General features: G+C 35.7%; 1 protein-coding gene and 1 pseudogene across 1 annotated transcript in view; one reads left to right on the forward strand and one right to left on the reverse strand.

The window, feature by feature from the left end:
• Nucleotides 1-24,420, forward strand: part of SLC30A7 (solute carrier family 30 member 7) — a 67,059-nt gene extending 42,639 nt beyond the window's left edge. The window contains exons 9-11 of the mRNA XM_033092375.1: nt 5,346-5,436; nt 11,136-11,285; nt 18,622-24,420. Of these exons, the coding sequence (XP_032948266.1) occupies nt 5,346-5,436; nt 11,136-11,285; nt 18,622-18,669 (289 nt within the window). The 3' untranslated portion in view covers nt 18,670-24,420. The remainder of the gene's footprint in view (nt 1-5,345; nt 5,437-11,135; nt 11,286-18,621) is intronic.
• On the reverse strand, nt 9,470-9,568 carry LOC117015494 (uncharacterized; annotated as a pseudogene).
• Nucleotides 24,421-25,990: the final 1,570 nt, after the last annotated feature.

A 25,990-nucleotide genomic window follows, 5' to 3' on the forward strand; every position in this document is an offset into this window, starting at 1 on the left:
TTGCCCTGTTTTACTGGTAAACTTATAGCTAATGACTCATTTCTTTTTATATATGCTAGGAAAACGGTGTTTCATCGTTAAAGCTAGAATTGAGTTAGTCAACCAGAAGTCAACCTCTAATTGTTTCCAAATGCTTACATTTTGGTTTGGACACAGCTCTAAGCCTTAGCTCAGTCAGGAATTTGCTATGCTTGTGTTTTTCCCCATATCCTTTCATTATGGCTACATAGATCCATGCTAAAATCTGTTTTATGATTCCTCATTACAATAGTTAATCAGAAAAATATGGACACAAACTCCTGAGCTAAACACAAATTTAAAAGGCAAAAATAGAGTTTCTACAGGTTTCTTTTACATTTTTATGACCTTTGAAATTATTATAGAAATTGACTTTCATTCTAAATTGCATATCATCCTGTGATTTAGCAAGCACCTTTCTCCCACCTCAGTTTCATGACCTAGTTACAGCTTCTGCAGCTGAAATTGTTACATTATTTTAAAATTATTATTGGAGAAAATTAGTGTGATGCATCCATGTGCTTTGGTGAAATGCTTCCTACTGTTGAATGTAAACATTTTATTAAAATTCTATCTAAACAGGCAACCATTCCAAATTTTATAGTATAGCAAAATCAGTACCTCAATTGACGCTTAATAAAAAAGCACACTCTCTCTGTATTATTTCCTTGTATCAGTTGTGATGTCTTTTATTTAGTTATTTTAAAATAAATGTTTGCTTCTAATGTTAATGTTACTGAAATGTTTCTCTGCTTTATGGTTCTTGAATTGAGTGGTAAAATGAGTGAGTGACCTCTAAATTCCCTGTTAGTTCTAATAGTGCGTTATCTGTGATCATGTGACTTCTTCACCAATTCTAGAATTCTCAAACTAAGGGCCACATGTGAAAGTGAAATTTAGGAGAAAGGGAAAGTACAGTTATTTTTTACAAAGGCAGTAGCAGAGAGTAGCAGACTTTGGGAGGCAGCACATATGGAATATATACATAAAATTTTGCACAAAGTTTTGGATAAATGTGTAGATGGTTGTCCTGGGTCACTTATTAAGAGATTGTACTGAGGGAGTGTTCTCAATGTTTTCTGACTGAGCTAAAAGATTATTATAGATTGGGCTCAACTATCTCTTATTTACTGTGCTTTAGCTTTTTTGGGGGAAAAATTAGACTAGCCCGAGGTATTCTAAAACAATAACTATTGTAAAAGTTGTTTGCAAAAAGATATTTTACACCTATTGCTTAAATAATAGCATTGTTCATATTGTATGCCTTCTGTTACAGTAGAGTGCATGTTCTCTTTTATCCCCCTTTTCCCCACTTACCTTTATTTTTAAAGATATATTTACAAAGTAAGTTATCAGTATACTAGTAAAGAAAACCATTCACCAAAGTCTGTGGGAAATGAAAATGGATAAAGGCATAATCTACAGTTGTTTTGAAATCTCATGTGCCTTCTTCCCAACGGTGGACCCTAAATAAGTGTTTGTTGCCTGATTTCCATTGACTGCACCATAGGCTTTTTCAGTAGTTACGAAATCCTTTGAAATAAGGTATTGTGTGTCATTTATCTTATTATTTCCAGTGCCTAACATATGCTTGGCACATGGTAAGCATACAATAAATGTTTTTTTGACTTGAACTTTTCAAAATTGAATTTGGAGTCAAAAGACCTGGTCTTATTATTCTAGTTTTCCCATTCACTCGCTGTGGTCTTAGGCAAGTTACTTGGGTGCTCTAGGCCTCCATTTCAGAGTAAGGTTCCATCTGGTTCTAGAAAATCTGATGCTAAGCAAAGCATATAGTAGTGCTCAATAATTGCTTATTTGTGTTGATTGCTTAATACAGTCATTTTCAGCATTACCTAATTAATGATGGAGTAAATCAGTTTGCCAAGTATATCTTATTTCATTTGGTGACTATTGTACTATGTAAAAGCAACTTATATTTTCTTTCATTTCCAAATGTATTCTCTCTCTGTATTCCTTGTAGTTTGACCATTTTTTCTTATTGAATGAAAAATAAATTAAAGATGGAAAAAATTGCCTAGATATTTATTTAATCCATGCTCCCATTTTGTGGGTGTGAAAACTGATACTCTGCTAAGTTACATGATTTGTCCAAAGCTATTAATGGCAGAATTAGAACCGAAGTATCATGATTTCCATGTGAGTGCTTTTTCCACCTCAGCTGTCTCCAGGCATTATTAGCAGTTCTTGGGATAAAGATTGGAGAGGAAATTACCAAAATATCTAAATTTAAGAGACATATGGAAAACTCCCCACTTTTTTCTTATTCTCAAACAGTTATTCTAGGGGAACCACTTTTGTGCCTCATTTTCTGAGAAGTACAGTAAGGAAAGTAGGAAAACATAAAAATTATAAGTTAGGTATATAAAAACATTCTGTGACTGATCCTTTCTTTTTCCTGAGAAATGAGGATGGAGAGAGGAAAAAAATGTCATGATGGTTGAATTGTACCTTATTAGTACCTTATTATACCATTTTTGTCTTTTTTACATATCTTTGTCTTTTTTATAAACACAAGGAGTCCTCATCTATTTAATAACAGCACAGTAGATAGAAATAGACACTAATCTTCAGGTTAGATGGAGGAATAACTGTTATTCTTTCACTGTCAAAATCCTTAATGCCGCTGCCAGTTGCTTTCCACCCAGTGTTTCCTCTAACCTTACCATAGGTATCACACATTTTTTTAATAGGAGCACAGAGAAGACATTTCATACAGTTTGGGGTCACGAAATAGGCCCTAAAAGGGGTGACACTCGAGATTTTAAAGACAGAATAGAAGCCAGACTAAAGGGCAGTTTAGGGACATTCTAGGAAGAGATTACAGCACGAGCCAAAGCGTGAAAGGAAGAAACAGGAAGGTAAAGTACAAGTATGTTTATGTTTAGAGACCTTAAAATGTGAAGCAAGGCTGAAAGAAGGTGAATCTAGAGGGGGCTGGATCCCAAAATATACCATGTTAAAGAGCTCACACTTAATCCCCCAGGCAGTAAGGAGCTTTTCAGTTTCTTTTTAATGGGGAAGAGAGAAGGTCAGATAGGGATTTTGATTATAAAGAACGCTTGTGTTAGTTACCTATACAAAAACCCAGTAGCTAAAATAACACACATTATTATCTCTTAGTTGACCTTGGTTCAGGAACCTGGGCATGGCTAACCGAGCTCTCTGGCTCAGGGTCTCTCACAAGGCAGCAATCAAGGTGTCAGTCTTCAAAGGCTCATTTGGGGGAGAATCCACTTTCAGGTTCACTGAAGTGGTTGTTGACAGTATCGAGTTTCCTTTGGGCTGTTAGACTGAGGGTCTCAGTTCCTCTCCAGAGGCCTTGCCCTGGGCCTCTTCATAAGACGGCTCACAACGAGGCAGCTGTGAGTGAGCAAGTGAGAGAGCAAGAGAAGAAGGTGAAGGAGATGGGAGCCAGTCTTTTAACCTAATCTTAGAAGTGACATCGTGTCAGTTTTGAAGCACTCTGTTGATTAGCAGCGAGTTACTGTCTGGTCCAGCCCACACTCAGTGGAAGAGGATCACACAGGAGCATGAATACTAGGGAGTTTGGTGTCACTGGGATCCGGCTTTGAGGCTGCCTATCACAGTGGACTTGTGGAATAAGACTAGAGGTAAAGGGACCACTTAGGAGGCTGTTATAATGATCCAAGTGAAGATATAGAGATTATTGTCAACATGTGTAATAGAAAGAAGGGGAGGGGATAGAGTCAAGAAATATTTAGGATGTTAAATCATGAGAACTTGGTGGTTTAGAGCATGGGCATTTTAAGGAAGAAGGAATTAAGGGTGGCATGTGATTAATTTTGGCTCTTCAATCACTATCTGAAGAATATTTTCACTTCAATGTGACTTAAACTGTAATATCAATATTGAGCTTTTCATCTTCATTACTGCCATCCCCTCCATATTTTTAGTCTTCTAGGCTTGCTCTTGTTGGTTCACTGTTTCTTCTCTATATCCAGTTACACACCACCTATTTGTCTCTGTTCCTATTGTTACCCTCCTTATCCAGGTCCTTATCACTGTTCACTTAAAGTGTGAGAACACTCTCCTGATTCTTCCCTGTGGCCTTTTCCTTTCCTTAATCTATATTCTAAAACATCTGATAGCTATATATCTATCATTCATTTAACCAACAAGTACTGATTGTGGGCTCGTTTTCTGACCAGCACTTTACTAGGTCTCCTTGGGAATATAATAGTGAACAAGACAAGCATTGTCTCTGTTCCTTTGGGTCTTCATTAATATCTTCTCTTTCCTTTCCATCTGTCAGGAATACCACTAATCTTTTAAGTTATACTTCAACTTCTACCTTCCTTGAAAGGAATGGTTCCTTTTATCTCTGTCTCCTACAGCTACACTCAGGAGGGGTTTTTCTTTGGAAGTTTGAGATTCTACAAGTTTAAAGAGAGCACTGGCTTAAGCTGTAAGTGTACTGAAGCTGCTTCTGACCTCCGCTCTCAGTCTACTTCAAGCAGTAGAGCAGTGCCTCGCCACCCTGACTCATTGGAATCACTGGAAAGCTTTTTAAAAACGTAGATGCCTCGACCTTCCCTCAAAGGTTCTGATTCAGTATATCAGAAATGAAAACAAGACTCTAAGGTGAATTTGATGTGTAGCTAGTTAAGAGAATTATTGCATTAGAGTCGCCCTCACCATTATATGATTAATTGTTTTTGTACATTTAATCACTTAAATACCCTGAAGCAGTAATTTCCAAATTCTGGTTGAGAGTCCTCTACATCAATACATACAGACTTTGGGGCCCTATCACTAGACGTGCTGATTCACCAGATCTGTGGTTATATCCAGCACCCATATTTTTTAAATAATGAAAGACTGCCATGTGATCGGGTTGGAAAAATATTGGACAAATGGACTAATATATGCCATATTAAATTTTTTTGTATTTTTCTTAATGGTATTATTCAGATAAATGCATATAAATATTTGATAAATGTTAAGGACCAGTTGGCCATATATGCTTTATAGATTACCTTGGAAGATTCCGGCTATTTTAAATAACAGTTGAATGACTGCTGTGTTTAGATTTTTAAGATGCTCCATTACTATGCAGTACTCTGAGTTTCGTTTTTCATACATTGATACATTTTTTCTAGCTCTTTTATTTTAGATAATTTATTGATCATATAAAAAATCTAGAACAATGACTAGATTCTTTTTCCTCATATTATTCTGATAAATCTTACCATATTCTATAGGGAGGTAGGTATATTATTACTTTCTTACAGGATGGCATTGTTAGAATGTGGCTTTAATAAATTTGTTGTCTTCCTTTTTAGTGTTATTCCTCTTTTAAGAGAGTCTGTTGGAATATTAATGCAGAGAACTCCTCCCCTGTTGGAAAATACTCTGCCTCAGTGCTATCAGAGGGTAAGTTTCAAAGCTTCCAAACCATTGGATGTTATGCTGCTTCCAAGCTGTTAGGGTTTTTAACTTTTATAAATATGGGTAGCATGTGTGTGTAATTTAGTATTTCTTCCAAGATTGAATGCTGACCATGAGTGCCATTTATACAAACCAGAATAAAATTGTTGGAAAATATTGAACTTTACTAAGGAAAATGTGGTAGAAGTTGTCCTTGTCTAGAAATCGAGCAGCTCTTTTAAGGTATAGATGTGAATAGCAGATGATATAAGCATTTATTCAACATATATTATTTGAGCTCCTGCTTTGTGCCAGATACTCTTCTAAGGCACAAAGGAAGTAATGGTAAACAAGACAGACAGTGTCTCTGTTCTCAAAGAGCTTATGTTCTAGTGGAAAAACATGGGCACTAGAGAATAAATCAATAAATATCAGTGATACTTACTATAAGAGGAGTAAAACAAAGTCAAGTGGTAGACATGGATGGTGACATTAGATTTACTGAGGAAGCCATAGTCAAAGAAATGAAATATTGATGACAAGATGTCAGCCATGTGGAAATCCTGGGGAAGTGCTCTAGGTACTCGAGGAAAATGCTAATACACACCTTCTGTGGGTGGTAATAATTGAGTGTGTGTGAAGAACAGAAAAAAAAGGCCATCCATAGGGAAGAGTGGCTGGAAACTTTGGAGAGAATAGTAGGGGCCAGATCATATAGCGGTTTTGGTCTTACTAAGAGGTTTAGATTTAATTCTAATTCAGCGGGAAGCATTAGAAAGCTTTCAGGCAGGAAGAGCATTATAAAACTTTAAAAAGTTTTTAAAAGATTATTCTGTTTGCTGTTACAGAATGAATTCTAGGGAAAATAAATGCAAAGAAAACCAACTATGAGGCTTAAGTGGGAAAATGGCTTGGACTCCAGTGGTCCCAGTGAAGGTGAAGATACGGAGAGATTTTGGATAAGTTTTTGGAAATAGATTATGTTAGCAGAGGGGAGAAAAGGCGTTGACTCATACCAATACCATTTGTTGAGACTGAGGCTTTGTTGATGCAGGTTTGAGGATGGAAAATTCCCCCCAAATCAAGAGTTCTAGTCTGGATTTGTTAAAACTGAAATGCCTACTATACTTCTAGAGGAAAGTCAGTTAGCAGTTGAATATGCAAATCTGGTATTTTAGGGACAGGTTAGAACTAGAAAGAGTTTAGAGTCATCAACATATGAATAGCATTTAAGCTTTGTTCTTTTAGCTGGACTTTCAACTCCAGATTTAGAGGACTGGTAGGAAAGCCAGAAGATCGGGAGAGTTAGTTAGGGAGCTGGGAAACTGGAAGTGTATATAGTATCACAGAGCGAAGGAAGAGGAAGCTATCAACTGTGCCAAATATTTTTGTGAGCCAGTCAAGGTAGGAACAGAGGAATGATCACTGATTGGCATCACAAACATCATGAATGATTTTGGTGAGTGCAGTTTCAGTGGAGTTGGAGAGATCAGTGATTTGAGTAGATTAAGGAGAAAGTGAATTGAGGAAGTAGAGATCATGATTACAGACAACTCTTTTAAGAAGAGTTGTTAAACGGAGCAAAGAAATGAGCTGATAGCTTGGCTATGGATGTATCAAGGGAGAGGGTATTTGTTCTTAAAATGGAGTATTTTAGAATAGTGCTCTCCCAAAGAACTTTCCCCAGTAATGGAAGTGTTCTACAATCTACACTGTCTGATGTGGAAGTCACAGTAACATGTGGCTATTGAGCACTTAAAATGTGCCTAGCACAATTAGTTTTTTAATTTCATTTTATTTTCATATGTGTAGCCACGTGTCTAGTGATTTCTGCATTGCACAGAGCAGTTCTAGAGCATGTTTGTTCGATGGGAATGGTCCATCTGAGAGGAAGAAATTGATGATATGGTAGTGAAGGAGGTAACTGAAGGAATGAAGTTCTTGAGTTCTTGAAGGTGAAAAAAGATAGGAAACCACCTCCCGCAGCCTCAAAGTACTATAGGGGAATTAATTGTAGACTGTAGCCAGGTGTACTGTATCCTCTAAGGGAAGGCAAAAAGTGCTGACATAGGTGAGGGCCGACTGGTGCATTTGGTGGTACAGGATAAGGGATTTTCTGTTTGCTTCTGTTTTCTCTACAATTTAACGTACAAGGCAGTGTAATCATGCAGAGATTATAGAACCAGCAGAAAAAGAAGGTGTAAAATAGTCTTTTTCGATATAGGGAAAGTGAGGTGTTGCCCATATGTGGTTGTGATTTTAAGGTAGGACTAGTCAGCATGGTTGTGGAAGAGAAAAAGGCGATTTATTGAATGCCTACCATAAGCTGGTCCCAATACTAAGTGACATACATACGTTGTTTCTGTTCTTAAAAATAACCATACAGGGCCAGTTTCATCCTTCTTCCCCACATTAAAATTGAGGTTCAGAGAATTGAAGTAATTTAGATAATGCAACAAAAGCTAGTGGTGAATCAGGATTCTAACACATACCACTCAGACTTTAAAGCTTATGCCATTTCTATTGTACTACACTGTCAGAGTTGGAAAAGCAACGTGGATTTTCATCTGTAGCTACGCTGTCCGCACATCTTTTATTTTGAGAATTAAAGCCAGTTTCTATAGGAATCATTCCTTAGTCTGTAGGATAACTGCAAGGGTGTCCTTGTATTGCTATTTCTATGGAGGTAGTAGTAGAAGAAATCTGTTAAGTCTGGTTGTTGTTTCACTAACAGTAGATCATTCCATGATGGTGCCACTTAGACAAATGTAGGTTCAAACCATTATGTTGTCAGAATCCGGAAAGTGGAAGAGAAAGTCCACTTTGACCTCTTTCCCAGTAAAGCAGTTTTTTAAAAAGGGCACAGTGGGTATTGTCTCAAATTTCCCACCAACTATCTTGTGGGAAATGATGCCTACATTTATCAAATTCTGATAAAAAAAATTTTTTTGATAGGAATAATTTCAATTTTATCTTAATTAACTTTCCAAATAGATGATTTAAAAATCAGAGAATCTCAGAATCCTAAATGCATTTGGTCTAGACTTTTGTCTGTTGCAAGAATCTCCTAGAATGTACATTTGATCATCCAGCTTTTTGACCATTTCCAGGAAACCTGGTTTAAGCCCTTCACAGAGGAACCTTTTTCTCTTTTTAAACTGCTGTAATTGTTGTAAAGATCTTTTTATATTGAGCCTTTATTTTAACTTCTGAGTATTGATCTTAGTTCATCCTCTCCAGATCTCTATAGAAATATTGAACAATAGCAGTAATTTGGAGATTTTTATCTTTTTCTTGATCTTCAAGGGAATACATCTAAGGTTTCTTCTTTAAATGTTTTTTGTTCATTTTGGTAGATATCTTTTATTAAGTTAAGGAAGTGTCCTAATCACTTTTTTTTAATCATAAATAAGTGTTGCATTTTATTAAACAATTTGTAATGCTTTTATTGAAATGTCTACGTGATTTTTCTCCTTCATTGTTGAAGAATAACAGTAATAGAGTTTTTTATTTTTCCCTCTTGGGATAAACCCAACTTAGTCATGATATGTTACTTGTTTAATATGCTGTTAGATTTAGCTTATTTAATTTATAAGATAAATTAGTTTATGATTTCTTGTTTTCACCTGGTTGGAGGTCAAGATTATTTCTTACTAATATGAGGTAGCGTCTCTTTTCTGTTTTCTGGAAAAACTAAGACAGAGGTCATGTGTTCCTTGAAAGTTTGCCCCCTGGGACTGGGACTTATGTAAGAGAATTTTTATTACCTTTTCAATTTTTAATGGTCCTTTCACATTTTCCTTTTTGTTGTTATGGCATTTTCTGTATTTCCAGAAATTCATCCATTTTTGTCTCTGTTTTCAAAATAGTGGGTTTGTGTTTTTTTTTCAATTTCATTTTCTACTTATTTTTTCCAGCATTAGTGAGGTAAAAATGATAAATATATATATATATACATATATATATATGTATATATATATATTTAAGGTATACAGTGTGATGTTTTGATACACATGTAACATTGTGAAATTATTACCACAAAAATATGGAACGCTTCCCAAATTTGCATATCATCCTGGCACAAAGGACCATGCTGATCTTCTCTGTATCATTCTAATTTTTGTCCTGCTAAAGCAAGCACCAAAACTGTGTTTTTGTTCATTTTATATGTATAATTTACTAAGCACTTACTTGGGCCAGGATACAAAACATAAAAAAGAAAAATAAATTTCTTTCCTTATGGAGCTTGAATTCTACCAGGGGAGACAGATAATAAACAATATAAATAATATAAATAAATAATGTGTTATACGATATTATGTGCCAAAAAGTAAAACAAAGCAGAGAAATTGAAAAATGAAAACATCTAATTTTAGATAAGGTAACAATAAAGGGCTTACTGAGAAGATGACATTTGAGTAAAGACCCAAACAAAGTGGACCATGCAGAAATCTGGAAGGAAGGACACTCCAGGCAAAGGGAATAGCGAATACCCTGCGAGAGGAGTGTGCCTGGACTTTTCAAACAATGATGAGGAGGCTGGTGTAGCTAAGAAAGAGGGAGCAAGAGCAGGAGTAGTAAGTAGGACATGAGGTGAATAAGGTAACGAGAGGCCACGTGACGTGCGTCCATGTAAGTCATTGTGAAAGCATTGGCTTTTATTTACTCAGAGTAAGATGGGAAGCCACTGGAGGATTTTCATAAGAAGAGTGGCAGCATCTGACCTAAAGTAACCAGAGACCTAAAGTAACCAGACCTCACTTGGGCTACTGTGTTGACAATAAATGGAAGAGGTACAAGGCTAGAAATAGAGACCAGTTAATTGTAATAATCCAGACTCGAGATAATGCTGGCTTGTACTAAGCTGATAGCAGTAGAGATGGTGAGAAATGTTTGGATTCTACATAGTTGTAATATTTTCTATCTTCACATGATACATTCATATAGTATTCATAGTATTTCCTTTTATGGTTTTTAAAATCTCTTACTTCTAATTCCTTTTTCAATTTGTATTTTGTTTAATTGTATATTCTTTTATTTTAAAATTTTTTTACCTCCATCAGTATGTCTTGCCAATGGTTCTCAACCTAAGGCGTCATTGGAAACACTTAGAGTCATCCTTCCCTTTTTGGTGTCATGTGATTTGGGGAAGGGTATATGTTGGCATTTAGTTCCTTGGGGCCTGAGGATGCAGAGGTCTCATAGTTTGACAATTTTACACAGTGAATAATTGTGCTGTCCAAAATATACCCCCATTAAGAAACACTGACTCTAGCTCATTAATTTTTTCAAAGAACTAGTTTTTTGATGTTGTGAGTTCTATTTTTTTTTAAAAATTTCCAGATCATTGATTTCTTTGTTTCCTTCCTTCTTATTTCTTTGAGTTTACTTTCTTTTCCCAGTTTCTTACCTCATTTGTGTGTATATTTGTTCTCTGATTGATGTATTTGAAAATGTAAATTTCCTTCTAGGCATCTCAACTGTGCTCTACAAATTTTGATACATGTTCATTCATATTTCCCAAACACCTATCATGGTACCTGACTAATAATGAGTACTCAGTAGGTATTTGTTGATTAATTGAGACATCCCTCCATGGTTTACTAGAGGGTAGAATCCATAGTCACTGATATATTGCATAATAATTTAAGTGGACGGGGTATTTGTACTTGATTTGATATTAATATCTACCCTTTGTATTTTAGGTGCAGCAGTTACAAGGAGTTTACAGTTTACAAGAACAGCACTTCTGGACCTTGTGTTCTGACGTTTATGTTGGGACCTTGAAATTAGTAGTAGCACCTGATGCTGACGCCAGGTGGATTTTAAGCCAAACACATAATATTTTTACTCAGGTATGACTTTTACTAAACTTCTTTTTTGGGGTCTTAGAAGTTATTGTATCTACTGGTTTTAAAAGTATTTACTATTTAACATATTAAATACATATTTACTATACTATGAGGTAAACATAAATGTCCTTTTTTTTATTTTTCAACCACAGAGTCAAATTTGGGAGATCCTTATTTTAGTTAATAAAAGGAAGATGGTCCTGTTGACTCATCGTTGTACTGATTTGAGTTGCTTTAGGAAAAAGTACATTCTCCTTCACTTTGCATAACTTTTAAGACATGTCAGATGCTGTTTGAAACCAGGAATTCTAAAATAGCACTTGGGATAAGAATAATGCCTTGTCAGTGGCTTTAGCTAAAACCAAATTACCGTGTTTCCCCAAAAATAAGACATGGTCAGACAATCAGCTCTAATGCGTCCTTTAGAGCAAAAATTAATATAAGACCCAGTCTTATTTTACTATAATATAAGACCCGGTCTTCAACATCACATCACATCACAATCACAATCACAATCACATCACATCACCATAAAACATACTGGGTCCTATATTAATTTTTCCTCCAAAGGATGCATTAGAGCTGATTGTCTGGCTAGGTCTTATCTTCAGGGAAACACAGTATGTTAACCGTTTTTGTGTGATAGTAAATCCATAGTTACTTCTGTGTGATTTACTAGCTTAATGTGCTGCTCAGTTTCTCTTAATACTGTGTTGGGAATCATGAATTAGTCAGTGTATGCCTGCAACCAAATTATTTCAGTGAGTGCTTATGCCATCATGAGTTGACAGTGAGGTGACTAATCACAGTAAGAGTGATTATTACTATTATTCTGTATATATTGGGAGAATAAGAACATTGTATCAAGAACATCTAAAGAGAGAGAGAGAGAGAGACAAAAACAAATTTTTTTCTTTTGGTCTAGTTTGCTGGAAGTATTTGGCAAAAAATCTAAATGTTGACACTGTTGACAAAAGTATCTAACACATAGATCTAATGAAGAAACTTGCTCCATGTCTTAAAAATCTGTGCTTAAAAACTGACGTGTGCCTCCTGATGTGATGCACCTGTGTGGTTCTCTTGCCAGAAATGGTTAACATGAATCTAATCACTAACAAACAACCAGACAAACCCAGCTTGCGGAAACTTCTACAAGACTATTATTAGTCTGGATTCCTAAAAAAGTGTCAGTGTCATGAAAGAAAAATAAAAATGATGGAGCATTATTCTAGATGAGAGGAGACTTCATAGCAAATATATACATACACACATATATGTGTTTATGGAAAAGAGTGAGAGAAAAAGAGAGGCACATCATATCCTCAGACATGGACAACAGAACATAATACGTAGTTTAGTTAAATTCAGACCTTAGCATAAATTAAACAGTCTCTCATCTTTAATAAAGGGAAATGTATGGGTATGTTCCTTTGGGAATAATTAGTGAAATAATCTTATATGTAAGTGACAGCAAGACTTACTCTATTACAAAACAATATGCTGATACCACTTATTTACTCCAGAATTTTAAGAACTAGCCCTCTTTATTAACAGACAGTATAATAAACCTGTATCATTAGGACTTTCATAATGTAGTATGCAAGGCCTTCACAGTATGTCTGAGTCCTTCTTTCACCCATCCCTGTTTCAGTGGCTAAAGGAGAGCATGACTAGCAATAACCTTGCTTTCACTGCCATTTCTAGGTCATTGTTCCCTTCTTTAATCTCAGATTTCTCCTGGTAACACCATGTCCTTCCGTCTTCATACTGGGAGCTTCTGTTGCTCTCTAGGACATCCCATGCTCCCCTACGACTTTGGCACTTAGTCACGCTTTTCCCTCTGAGAAGGAATGCAGTGTCTCGGTTTAGAAATGAGAGAGCAGCTGCGTCTGTGCTTAGGAACTGCTGAAGTTGTAATTGAAGTAGGTGGAGGGAGGTTCTTCTGGTAACCTTAGAACCTCTTGGCTTTTAAAATGGCTGAAGTTGAAAGTTTGTTCAGCTGCTTCTTTGGTTTTGGAAACTATATTTGGGTTTTGAAATTTTTAAGCTCTGAAAAATATTTTAAGCCTTTTTGTCAGCTAAGGTCAAGCCAACTTTATTTCATTCCTTGAAGATACTCTTTGAGGTCTTCAGTGAAGATGGAACAAAAATGTGTTTCAACACATTTTTCCCAGTGGAGGGGAGAGGGGAATTACCCTACGAATCATTTTCAGTCAGTATATTTAATGATTTTAATGTTGTTTTGTGATTGTTATTTAATTCTGACATGTGCAAAATTGAAATGTTTTATTAATTTCCCTTTTCTGCTTATACCCTAGTAATGTACATCCACAATGCTATGTGTATATCCAGAGCTAGCAGTAACATTCTCCTTTCATGAAATTAAATTGAAAATTTTTGACATTTTTTTATTTTAAATTGAATCTTATTCATAGATTTTACTTATCAAAAGTAATCAAACTCAAATTACTTCATTTTTGCGAAAAAATTCACACTAATGCTTTAGGTATATTTTTTGTAGAAAGACTTGAAGTACTGGTAGTCTTAGTTCCAAAAGACCATAGGAAGGATTTTCTGAGGAATAAGTTATACTTTTTGGTTTTATGACATTTTTAGGTGTCTTTCTTATAGCTGACCTTAAGTCATAATTTAAGTAAAGGTTTTTGGTTAAAAGTTTGGTTATTTTAACCAAACTATTTGGTTATTAAAAATTTCTATGAGGATAACTTTAAATTGAAAAGACTTAATAACATCAGAAGTTTGAGAATTATAACTTTCTGTTTTGTTTATAAAACTAAAAGTTTTGTGACTATTTTAGAACTGTATATTAGCCATGTCTTTTTAATTTTTATTTTCCATAGTTATCAGTTGATCTTTAATGGCTAAAGCTGTTGGCTTGCTATGCATGAATATAGAGTAATAGAAGTTAATTAGGGTCCGTCGCTTCAGTACTTAGATTCCTCTGGGATTATCAGTTAAGTGATAATCCAGTTTTCAAAGGATAAGGTTTTCTGTTGGCATAGAAAAGGTCCCCTCTTTCTTCCCTTGCACTAACTTTTTAAAAATGAGTTGTCATTTGGGAATTGATGAAAGAGAAAATCTATTTTTTAGGTTTAGTATTTTAATATGAATAGAAAGTGGGATACTGGATTAGGAAGACAATTTAACATATTTTTTCCTTGTTTTAAACTGATATCATTTATCCATTTTTTAATACACTTTCATTAGAAATAATGTTTGAAGAAAAATCTAGAATATGCTTGGGGTTCATTACCCTCCTCAGTTCAACAAGGCAAAAAAGACAATCAAGCTAATACATACCATTTACTTCCTGATAAAACTTATACCTTGATTTCTTCCATCTTTTCTCCTCTACTGCCTGGTTCTGTTTTGCCTTTTCAGTCTTAAGCCCCCAGCTTCCTGCTTCAGGTTTTTGTGCTGTATTCTCTAGCCTCAAAATAGAAGTTACACTGATACCCAGGAAGGAACCCAAAAGCCTCCTCACAAGCCCAAGTGGGAGTTTCCTGTTTCAGAAACCTCCATCCACACCTGCCACGCTCCTGCCTTTGTAATGCTTTCCTGTCTGACCAGGGACCTCACTCAACCTTGTTATATCCGATGGAGGGCAAGAGTGGGGATAGGGAGAAGCTATCCCCCCCTTTCCAGGCAGCTAGCCACTTTCCCACCCTTTCCATTTATTTTCCTGCTTGTAGGGTGTTCTTAAAAATCTTTTATAAGTGTTGACTTTCTATTACATCTGCATTTTTTTATTATGCATCTTTCCATTTTCTGTTTTCATCGTATGTTCTAGATGTCCACCACAACCCAACCTCCTAAGGAGGCTGGAGTGACCAGCCGTAGAATGTGAGGCCAACAAATCCCTAGGTTTGTAAGAGCAGCAATAGCTAGCCTTGCTGAGAGCCTACTGTGTGCCGAGCATTCTGATAGGTACCTAGCATATTAATCTATCCTTACAAGACATGTGCTATTACCCCCAATTTATAGAAAAAGGAACCCAGACCCAGCTTGCTATTGTCCATGACTTGTAATTTTATCATATTCACTTACTATTTCACTAATTTCGAAATGATTTCATTTTCACATGGAAAAGACAGTTTTTCAAGACTTCATTTTAAAGGGAAAGAGATTAATAGTATATGTTCAATCAAAAACTAAAGTCAGAAGTTTCTGTAGTTTTTGAGAATTGGTAATGAAACAAACCAAATTTTCTATAGCCATGTTCCTATTTATTTTTCCAAATTTTTTCTTCTGGTTTGTTTTCCTTTCTACAACAATTAATATTTATTGAGGATAGTCCAAGACTATGGCAGCAGGTTACAATTTTTATTTTCTTAGTAGCATAGATGTTAAAAATAACTAGCTGTCTTTCCAATTTAAAAAATGTTGACTGAATTGTGGTTTATACATTATTCTCAGGATATAAGACACAATGAACATTACATGGTTTTTGCTTTTTTAAGGACAAAAATGTGGTTATTTCAGGGGTCGTCGGGGTTGAGTAAATAAAATATAATTGTAATCATGACAATTTGATTTAATAGTTTTATTTATAGCATATTAAATCCTTTCTTATATATTCACATATGATCCTTACAATAGTGCCTGGTATATAGCAAGAATTTATTAAATATTTGTCAAATATTGGATGAATATGTAATAACTTTGTGAGATAAGTAGGGTTGGTATTTATGAATAACTTTTACAATGAGAAAAACTGAGATTTGGTTTTAATTTTTAGCTCAAAATCATATAGATACTAAGTTCTGTCTTTTTTCTGCCACAAACCTAAGGAGAAGTTGCTATTAAATGTATATTCAGAGAGATTTACCTTTACCACAGCAAGGATTTTTTTTTTTAAATAAGGCAAAAGAGCTGAAATGTTTTCTGTGCTGGTAACTTCCAGGGTCTAGCCAGTTCTTTATTCCATTAGAGTAGTTCCCGACTCCTCTTAAGCATTCATTAGTGTTGCACAGAGCTCTCCTACCTGAATGCTAGGGAAAAGGCCATGCTAGAAAGTAACGCTTTGTGGAGCCCAGAAAGCACTGTTAAGGGTAATGTTAACATTTTATCCCTCACTCTGGTTTTTTGTTTGTATTTTTGAGTTTTTATTTATATTTATTTATTTATTTATTTGGTTAAATACTCTAATTTACCTTTCTTTCTATGGTACTGGCAAGAAAGTACTTATTTTAACTGATTGTATGCTTTAATTTTTAAAAAATCATTTTTATTTGAAAGAAGGGAATTAGTTCCTCCAACAAATATTTATCAGTCACTTACTGTGTGCTGGTCACTACTTGAGGTTCTGGGAGTCAGCAGTGAAAAAACAGACAAAATCCTTTATCTTGGAGAGATTACTTTATAATGGGACAGTGACAATAAAGCACAGCAACACAGCAAATAAGTTTTAATATATCAGAAGGTAGTGTTAGGGATGGGAGAACAGGGTAGGTGCTGAGGCATTTACCATCCCTTGTAGCAAGCTTTTTTTCGATAGCCTGTATAGCACCATCTGACATACTGTATTTACTTGCTTGTTTATTATCTCTCCTCCTTCCTAGCTCCCAGTTGCATATAAACTCCGTGAGGACAAGAATATTTTTTAATCTGTTTTGTTCACTGTTGTATTCCCAGGGGACAGAAGGGTAGATGGAATACAGTAGATGCCCAGAGGATAATTGTTGGATGAATGAATCGAATACATTTTATACAGGGTGGTCAGGTAGGCCTTACTGATGTCTAGGTAAAGATGCAACAAGAGAAGGGAGTATATCATGTGCTTATATTGAGGAACATTGTTCCAGGCAGAAGGGCCAGTGTGGCTGAAGTAGAGTGAACAAAGTGAGAGGAGTAAGAGATGAGACCAGAGAGGTAACGAGGGGCCAGGAGGATCATGGGAGGGCTTTGTATGCCATCCTATGGACTGTGGCCTTGTAAGGACTACGGACGATAAGCTGTTGCAGGGTTTGAATGATGGAGTGACGTCATTCCATGTAGTTGCTCTACTGGAAATTGACCAAGGGAGGGCAAAGGCAGAAGCGTGGAAATTCGTTTAGAGACCACTGCAAAATCTAGGCAAGAGATGATAGTGACTCGGGCCAGGATGGTAGCAATGGAGGTGATGTAAAGTGGTCAGATTCTGGGTTTGCATTATTTGGAAGTAAAGCAAACAGGTTTTGCTAATGAGTTGGGTGTGAGAGAAAGAAAACTCTCTAGTTGCAACGTTAAGGATGGAATTAAGTTATAGAAGATACAGGATCAACTGGTCTGAGGGGGAGGAAATAGTGTTCAATTTGGCTGTGTTGTGATGCTTGTCAGAGATCAAGTGGAACTGTCACGTAGAGGGTAGGAAGGTTCCAGTCTGTAATACAGATGTGGGAGGTGTGAGCATATAGATAGTACTGAAAGTTTGGATGCTAGATGAGATCCAGTAGGGAACAAGTGTAGAAAAAGATCTGAGGACTGAGCCTTTGGGCATTTCAGTGTTTAGTGTTCAGAAATAGGAAAAACCAGCAGAGAAGACTGAGAAAGATTGGTAAGTGAGGTAACAGGGCAAACGGAGCATTCTATGGAAGCAAGAGGGGGAAAATATGTCAGTAGGAGGAAGTGAGCGCCTCTGTCCTTGCTGATAGATTAGTACTGAGAGGAGGACTGAGAATTACTGGTCTGAGCAACTTTGAGGTGACCTTGACAGATAGCTTTGCAAAATGGTAGGTGGCAAAAGCTTTGTTGAAATGGATTCAAGAGAGAAGACAGAAAAAGAATTATAGATAGTACAAATAGAAAAATTGATAATACAGGAGAGATGGGAGCATTTTTAAGAACAATGAACTTGAGTAGCAAATTCATAACCAAAATTGCAGAGGAATTGGGAATATAACGTAATTAAATAACCAATAGATGGATATAATTATTTAAGCATTTCCTAATCATTTATCACGGGAAGATTTAGACTGGATTGATTTATGATTTTAGTAGCCAACTTGTCAAGCACTGTGGTGTTCACTAGCAGAATAATGGTAGATGGGTAACTAATTTTTCCAGAATTCAGTTGGACAGGCATGTAATTAGTAGCAAGGCTTTCTTTTGTAGGGGTAAATGGAGACTCTTTTGTAATTTATGAATATACCTGTTTCTAAAATAAAATTATGAGCACTTTAGATGAAAAATGGATATTTCCCAGAGGCTGAAGGGAAAAATAAGTTTTCCTTTTTCAAAAAAAAAAAAAAAAAGACTTTTTTTTTCCCTTCTACTTTTCTGAACTATATAGTTTGTTATTGGCTTGCTTGATTTTCTAATATTTTTTTAAACTTTTCAGGCTGGAGTGAGACAGCTTTATGTACAGATTGACTTTGCGGCCATGTAATGAATGAAAAGAAATTATGCTTTTTTGGGCACCGACTTTTTCTGGTACTTTACAATCCAAAACATTGTATCTAGCTTTTTGAAACAGAGAAATCATCACTACAACTTCCCAGCATCAAGTAGACCAACTGGTGCCAGCTGTTTGCACTCTGCAGGGAGTTCACAGCGAAGGGACCAGAATGAAGACGATCTCTTCTGGACTTCTGGTCTTGTCTTTTGTGCTCTTCCCTCCAAACCCGTTTTTTGATTTCTGAGGTTTCTAGTTTTGTTCCAGGGTGTTGCTTTTTGTTTGTTTCTTTCTTTCTTCCTTTTTTTTTTTCCCCCATTTCAAATGTCCTCATGTTCACCCCTCGTCCTAGCCAGTAAGAAATTCAGATTGTGGGCCTCTAATCATCTGAAGTGTCTTCACTGAAGCTGCTGGAAACCACTGCTTTCATTCCCACAAAACCAGTGTTATTTAAAAAAAGAAATGGAAATCTGTTTTATATGTAATGTCACAATTGTTGACGTTCTTCAGTTTAATCATATGTTTGTAAAATTGTTTGTACCTTGCAAACTTATGAATCAAACCATATTGGGTTTTCAAAGTGCCTTTGTCTCAGAAAATGTATTTGCCAGCATAGAAATTTACCATCAAAAGTCATATTTTCTTTAATGAATATTCTGTAATCTGTACAAAATAAGACTCTTGTTAGTAATGTATACAGGTTGTCTTTATGTGTACTTCCAGCATAGGTTTAGATATATAAAACTTTTCCTTTTATTACTTTTTCTCTTCAAAAAATAAAAGATTTTTTTTTTTTTTTTGCTTTTTAAATCAATTACACATTAACTTATTTTGTGGACTGTTTTCAGAACATTGCAAATACATCTGTTACACAGGCAGTTGTTTTGACTTAAAACATTCGCTAAATTCCAAATTTCTATGAAAGCTACTGTCTTTGATAAACTTTCCTATCTCTATCCTTGCCATTTTTGTGGATTTTATTAATGAAAGGAAAAAGCAATATAAAGACAGAAATGGTTATGACAGTGTCATTTTGCTTTTCCATTCTTCAAATCCGAGTCATACAATTTTCTTGTGCAAGTGTTGCACAAACACAATTGCTTTCAAGAATCCTAAAGCAGCATTTATTGAGTTTGAACTATTGAAGGTACAGAGCAAACGTGGTAATATAGAACTCTTCCTAACACAGGTATCTTAGAAGTTAATAAGTTGATTTCTAGGTTCTTGTGTATTTGAAAAATAAAATTGCAATTTGAGATGACAAGTGCTTGAACAGTCTATTTAAATATTCTGTGTTTTATGAAGAAATATTGATCTAGATAGACATTTTCCCATTTTACTTCATTTTATTGCAACGTATATTCCCTTGTTACTTAAAAAAAAATTGAAATTGTTGGGGGAAGTAAAACCTTGCAGGATGGAAGTAATTGTTTAGAATGTAAATCAATAATAAGCACTTTTTCACTGCTGTGGCAGAAATCGCTGTTGATTTTCCCTAATTTTTAGAGTATCTTTTCCCCTATTTCTGACCCACAATTTATGAACTACTGTTTATTGTATTAGGAAAACTAGACTACTTGCTTCATGCTTTTCTAAACTCCTACATATTGACATGAACTGTCAATAGTCTTTTTGCAGATTAAGTAGTATTTTCAAAACATTTTTACTTAGTGCCCGGCAGTTCCAAAGCTAAGAATTCCTGCAGTGGAATGTTTCACTGAAACAATTGTTGAAATGTTTGAAGAGGGAAAGTATAATATAAAAGGAAATGTCCTGTTAATGGTACTGCTTCTTCATCATAAGTGTTAAGTAGTTATTTGGAAGTTTGCATCCACTGCCAAGCCTGATGGAAGCCTGGGCTGTTCTCTGGGTTTGGGCATATCACGGAAAATGACAGATCAAGATGAAGACAGGGATTTGGGATGTGTGCCTTTAAAAACTGATTATGTGCAATTGTATTGCTATTTCACGTATGGAGATAATATTTGCACTGGCCTATAAAATTTACCGGTGCGTTTTGAAGATCCACTTCTGCCTTTCGCTGATCCCTCCAAGTGAAGTTTTTGTCAGCATATGCATCACTTTAACTATACTCTGAATACACAAATGCATGAGTATGTTTTTTTGTTTGTTTGTTTGATAAGGCATTGTCTGTATAGAGCATTAGAGTGATATGAAACTCTTAATTTTGTACCTGCTACAAGAGATTGCCAGCTCCTATCATTTGGCAGATTGGCAGTAATATTTATGCTTTAATTAAATGTCTTTAAACCTGTGTGCGCAGCAGTAAAAAGTTAGTGAGAAAAAGCAAATTCTTTTTCACTCTTAGGAACTACTTTGTCTTATCAGTGTTCTTGGCACAGATGTATTTGCTAAAGTAGATAATTTTATTGAGAAATACTACTTGATTAGTATTATAAAATTTAGAATAACCTTTGGGGCAAATCTGAGTATCTGAGTATAACATTGCTAATATTTTAAAAAACAAATTATTCTCTGGAGAACAAATTTGTATTGCTCAGGGAAAGTTTACCTTGCCAAGTAAACTTCCCCAAGTAGAAGTATACCTACACTAGTTTTGTGGTTTTAAATCTCGATTAGTCAAGATGAAAGGCTTAACCTATGTAAGGATGGCCCCCTTATAATGCTGACTCCCTTGCACCTTGTGAAGGATAGTGTTTAGTTTGTCTGTAGCTCAATGTTCCTCGCGCCGTTGTCCCCGCGTCGTCGTCCCCACCGGCATAAGGAAGTGGTAACATTATTGGCATTGTGATTTCTCTGGTGTCCAGAATGCTTCAGCATTCTTCAGAGCTTACACGTAGACACCAGTAACCCAAATACTGTGACTTTTGCGCACTTTGTAAAGAAGCCAAATCATTGACTACAAATGCAGTTGGTCAGAGTTCTCTAATGTTTTTACCTACTGTGAGCAAATTTAGAGATTATTAATACGGCAGCATCCTCTTATGTAATGCTGGGATTTAAGAACAAAAATATTGCATTAACACAGAATTTTAGCTGTAAGGGGACTGTCCTGCGAAGCAGTCTCGTTCTACCTCTCATTTATTACAGATGAGAAAATGGAAGCCCAGAAAAGCTGTCGTTTACTCCAGGTCAGAGATAAGTAGTGGCAAAGCCAAGACTAGAATCCAGGCCTTCTGACTCCAAGTCGAGAGTTCTTTCTATTTTACTGTGCTCCCTCTCCAGTGTAATATTTGCCTTTCTGTGAATGTGATGAAAAAGCATTTGTAAATAAAGGACATCTGACCTCCCTTTTTGGTACAGTAACACACTTTATAAACGGAGTTTTATTGTCTTTTCATATCTAATTATGAGGTTTTCAAATATTAGTTCCATAGTATTCTTTACAGAAGATATAATTTTTTTTTTACTCTTTTTTACTTTTTTACTCTTGTAAAACCAGTTCCTGATTTTTTGCAAAATTGATAACATTTGTGCATTGGATACTTTTAACTTGCGAGTGAATTCATCTGTTAATTTTGCCCAAGGCTTAATCCAGTTTAAGGATTGCTTAGTTATTTTGTGAACGCTGGTACTTTTTTTAGAAACCAGGCTAATGTACAGGTTATATCATTTCAGTCCTGCTACTTTAGTTTTCAGTCACTGGAGAGCTTTTGAACTTTTAACTTTATTCTCAGAGCCACACAAAATTGGGCATTAAATGTTGTATAGAACAAGTCTTTTAATTCCTCATAAAATCATTACCTGGAGAAAGCTTTTTTTCTTTCTGTCGCCATCCTCGAAACAAATTATTTTCCAATTCACAAGAACTTTAGCAAAAATGGAAATTATTTTCTTTAAAGAACACTGATTAAAAGTTTTAGTAATGGAAGAAGATTGTCTGAACACATTATCCCCCAGAAGCCTTAGTGATTCAGGTCTCAGCCATAAAATCCAGACAGACTTTGGTTTATGTTTAACCATTTTCTAACTACAAATTATACGGAAAGACAGAGTAGGGTTTAATCTTTATTAAGTGTTTATGTGGTGTGTGTGGTGGCCGTTTTCATGTTATCACATTTGAAATCCTCACATTCTATTAAAAAAGAATTTTGCATGATTTTATGATAGACGGAGCATTTTCAAATATGTTTTCTCTTCTGATTCTCTTAAAAACCCTGTGAGGAAGGAATTCTTAACCCATTTTACAGATGAAGAAGAGCACTGCAAGAGAATTTAAATGACTCCTGGGGGATAGTGATAAAGCACTGACTCTAAATCCAGAGCTTTTTCTGGACTGCTCTGTTTTATGTGTGTCATTCTACAATGAGTTAAACACCCAAAAACTTGTAGCAGATCTAAATAGACTCCTATAAAATCAGTGAACAATGACCATGACAAAATTGACATGGGAACAGGCGATACATGAACATTGTTTATTTAGACTCATTCCCTTTCTATCCTCTTATGCCGATTTCCTACCTTTGCCATTGAACTTAAACTGCGAAAAAGAGCAACCAGAACTCCTTTAAGCACTTTTAGTACTTAAAAAAAAGGAAAAAGTATCATTGACACTCAGAGTATGCTGCTTAAAAGGAGTGACCGGAAGAGAGTCAGTGCCAGTGAATCAAGAAAAACTGAACTGGCAAGAGATGTTAACTTAGTTATTAGGAAATTGTCTTTCAAGAAGTATAATTTTGTACGGCATGAGAGAGACACTGGTTGATCTTATAACATATTTTATAGACACCTTTTCAAAAGGAAGAAATCTATTTCATAATTAATAGTAATCTGTTCTTAAAATTAATAATAGTATTTCATTTTGTATTTGTAATTTTGATCATGATGTTGGAAGTCTGTAAAAAAGAATGTCTGATACATCCTATTATCCCAAAACTTAGCATGAATTTACACTTAAATACTCAGTAAATATTTGGTTGACTAGTGAGGAAATAAGGTCGATATTAGTGGATACAACAGTAAGGGTTAGGGACAAAACCAATAATTCACTGTTTATTACAGAACTCAGCTTTTCTTTGGCTTTTTTTGCACAAATAAGTGACTTTACACTCACTTGGGCCATTTTCTTTCCAAGTAGCCCAGTGAGCTGCTCATTCATCTTAATACAGAAACAGTGGAAGTACGTATAGAGATGTTACATTTTGCATGTTGTTGGACCAGACTTTGGCAGAACTGGGACTGGAACCTGGGTCACTTGAATTTTTATATTTTGTATAGCCAAATGAGAAAACACATTGTCTTCTTTGTTTTTATGGAAAGTTGCCATATTCATATTACTTTAAGGACCTGTGTATATCATGTCTTCTATTTCATTTGTCCCAGATGTATTATCCAAAACTTTGCGATGTATCTTGAAGGTGTTCCTATAAAAAACACTACATGTATTAAATGATTTAAATATTCCTAGGATAGTTATGTTTTCCTCTCTAAATACTAAATTTTACTAGAGCTTCTCTGTTACCTATTTTCATTGCTGCTACCACTGTAAAACTTCCCCCTTTTACTAGTGAAAATAAAGCTTTATTTTGAATTTTAGTATTAGAATTTTGTTTATATATCACACATCATGCATCAGTTAAGCTCTGTAAAGATTCCATTTTGAACGAGATGTATCCCTGCCAAGAGTTTGCCAAGTAATCCCACTGCTTCCTCTAACAGTAAATTCAGTGATATTTCTTCCCAAGTGATATTTTGCCCCAGCATTTGTGAGTTGATCAATATATAGGATGGGCCTTTTATATCAAATACTGTAAATGACAATTTGCCAAATCTCTTGTTAGTATATTCTCAACACGGCTACAACACTTTACCTCCCTGTCTTTAATGGTTTCTAAACATATGGCAAAGTTTGAATTTGGGTTTGATTCCTTTGGTGAAGACTGTGGCATCAAAACATTTCTAAACAAATGTTTAAAAGAGTACAAAGCTAGGTTGGAATGTCATTTCAAAGACTGCGTTGTAATTTGGTTTGCATGTGCTAAAGTGAGCGATTATGATATTTGCTTAAGTACAACAAATCAGTAATGTATATACTTCACTTTTTGCTACTTGAAGACATTCTTGTATGTATTTTGTTTAACCTCAGATGTACCTAAAAAGAATAAACAATTGTATCAAAATTCTTCCAATAAATTTTCTGTTTAAGAATCTTTACCTGAAGTGTGTCTTGTCAGTTTGGTGAACCTAAAAGAACACTGTGAATCTTACTGAAATAGATTCTAGAGGACTTAAGGAATGAAAGGGAAAAGAAGGGCTAGGAAACGGCAAAACCAGTTGGAGAGCGGAGACACTAGGGGACTGGAAATGTCTTAACATTGTGAAGATCCTCATTGTGGCTCTTACTCATTTTACCTCATAACCATGTCTCAGTATTTATTTCCAGATATTTCCATTAAGCCTAAATTATTGTTCTCTAACCTCATTCTCTGTGGATGATCTCAGCTTCTAGGAAATGAAGACCAAAAGCATCTGACATGAGCCTCCATTATCCTTCCAATTTTTTTTCCCTCTAAATCAGAAGCAATTCTTTTTCGAAATAAGTTTTCTACAAAACCCCAGATCCCATTCATCCCACCTCCCCAAACATATTCTTATCAAAGCAACCTCTTTGGTATTAATCTCTGCCACACAAGTCAGGGCTTTATCCTCTGTGTTCACTGTCACCTATCTGATATGTGGTCTATGTGCGCTTCTTCTACTTCCTTTGTAACCTTTTCCATAGCTCCTAGTAATGGGGCTTCACTCCTCTCTATTTTGTAGTTAATCAAAGGCCACCGGTCACTGACTTCTTGTCACATCCATGGCAGAACTGCCAGCATCTCAAATTCAATCAACAACAACAAAAATAACATTTATCTCTTCCACTCAAATCTCTTCTCTACCAATTTCTCTTACCAAAATTCCTTACATAATTCCTAGAAATCTAAATTTGGCCTTTGCCACCTCTATTTCCCTAGTCCCCTATCACTAAGTCCTCTTCATTCCTCTGAAATCTGTTACATTCACCTTTGTACCCCCACCGTCTTATTCCAGTACTTCCTTAATGACTGCACACAGTCTGAAGAGCTGTCTGGCTTCCCATCCATTCCACGCCCAGCTCTAGCCACCACCACTTCAGGCCCTCCCTCCCCACCCCACCCCCCCTAGTAATTCTGGGCTTGGCCGGAAGTACCAGAAATTTCTGCTGAATCAGACTTTTGCCCAGGCCTTTTAAAAACATTTCCCCTACCCTGGCTTCCTGATTACCTTTTGGTGGCCCGTCTGCATACTGGACTTTGACCGGCCATGGACTCCCTGTCTTTCCTCTGCTCTCTGGAATTTGCCTCTAACCTAA

This window comes from Rhinolophus ferrumequinum, chromosome 22 (assembly GCF_004115265.2).
Source record: "Rhinolophus ferrumequinum isolate MPI-CBG mRhiFer1 chromosome 22, mRhiFer1_v1.p, whole genome shotgun sequence".
In the NCBI taxonomy this organism is placed as follows: domain Eukaryota; kingdom Metazoa; phylum Chordata; class Mammalia; order Chiroptera; family Rhinolophidae; genus Rhinolophus; species Rhinolophus ferrumequinum.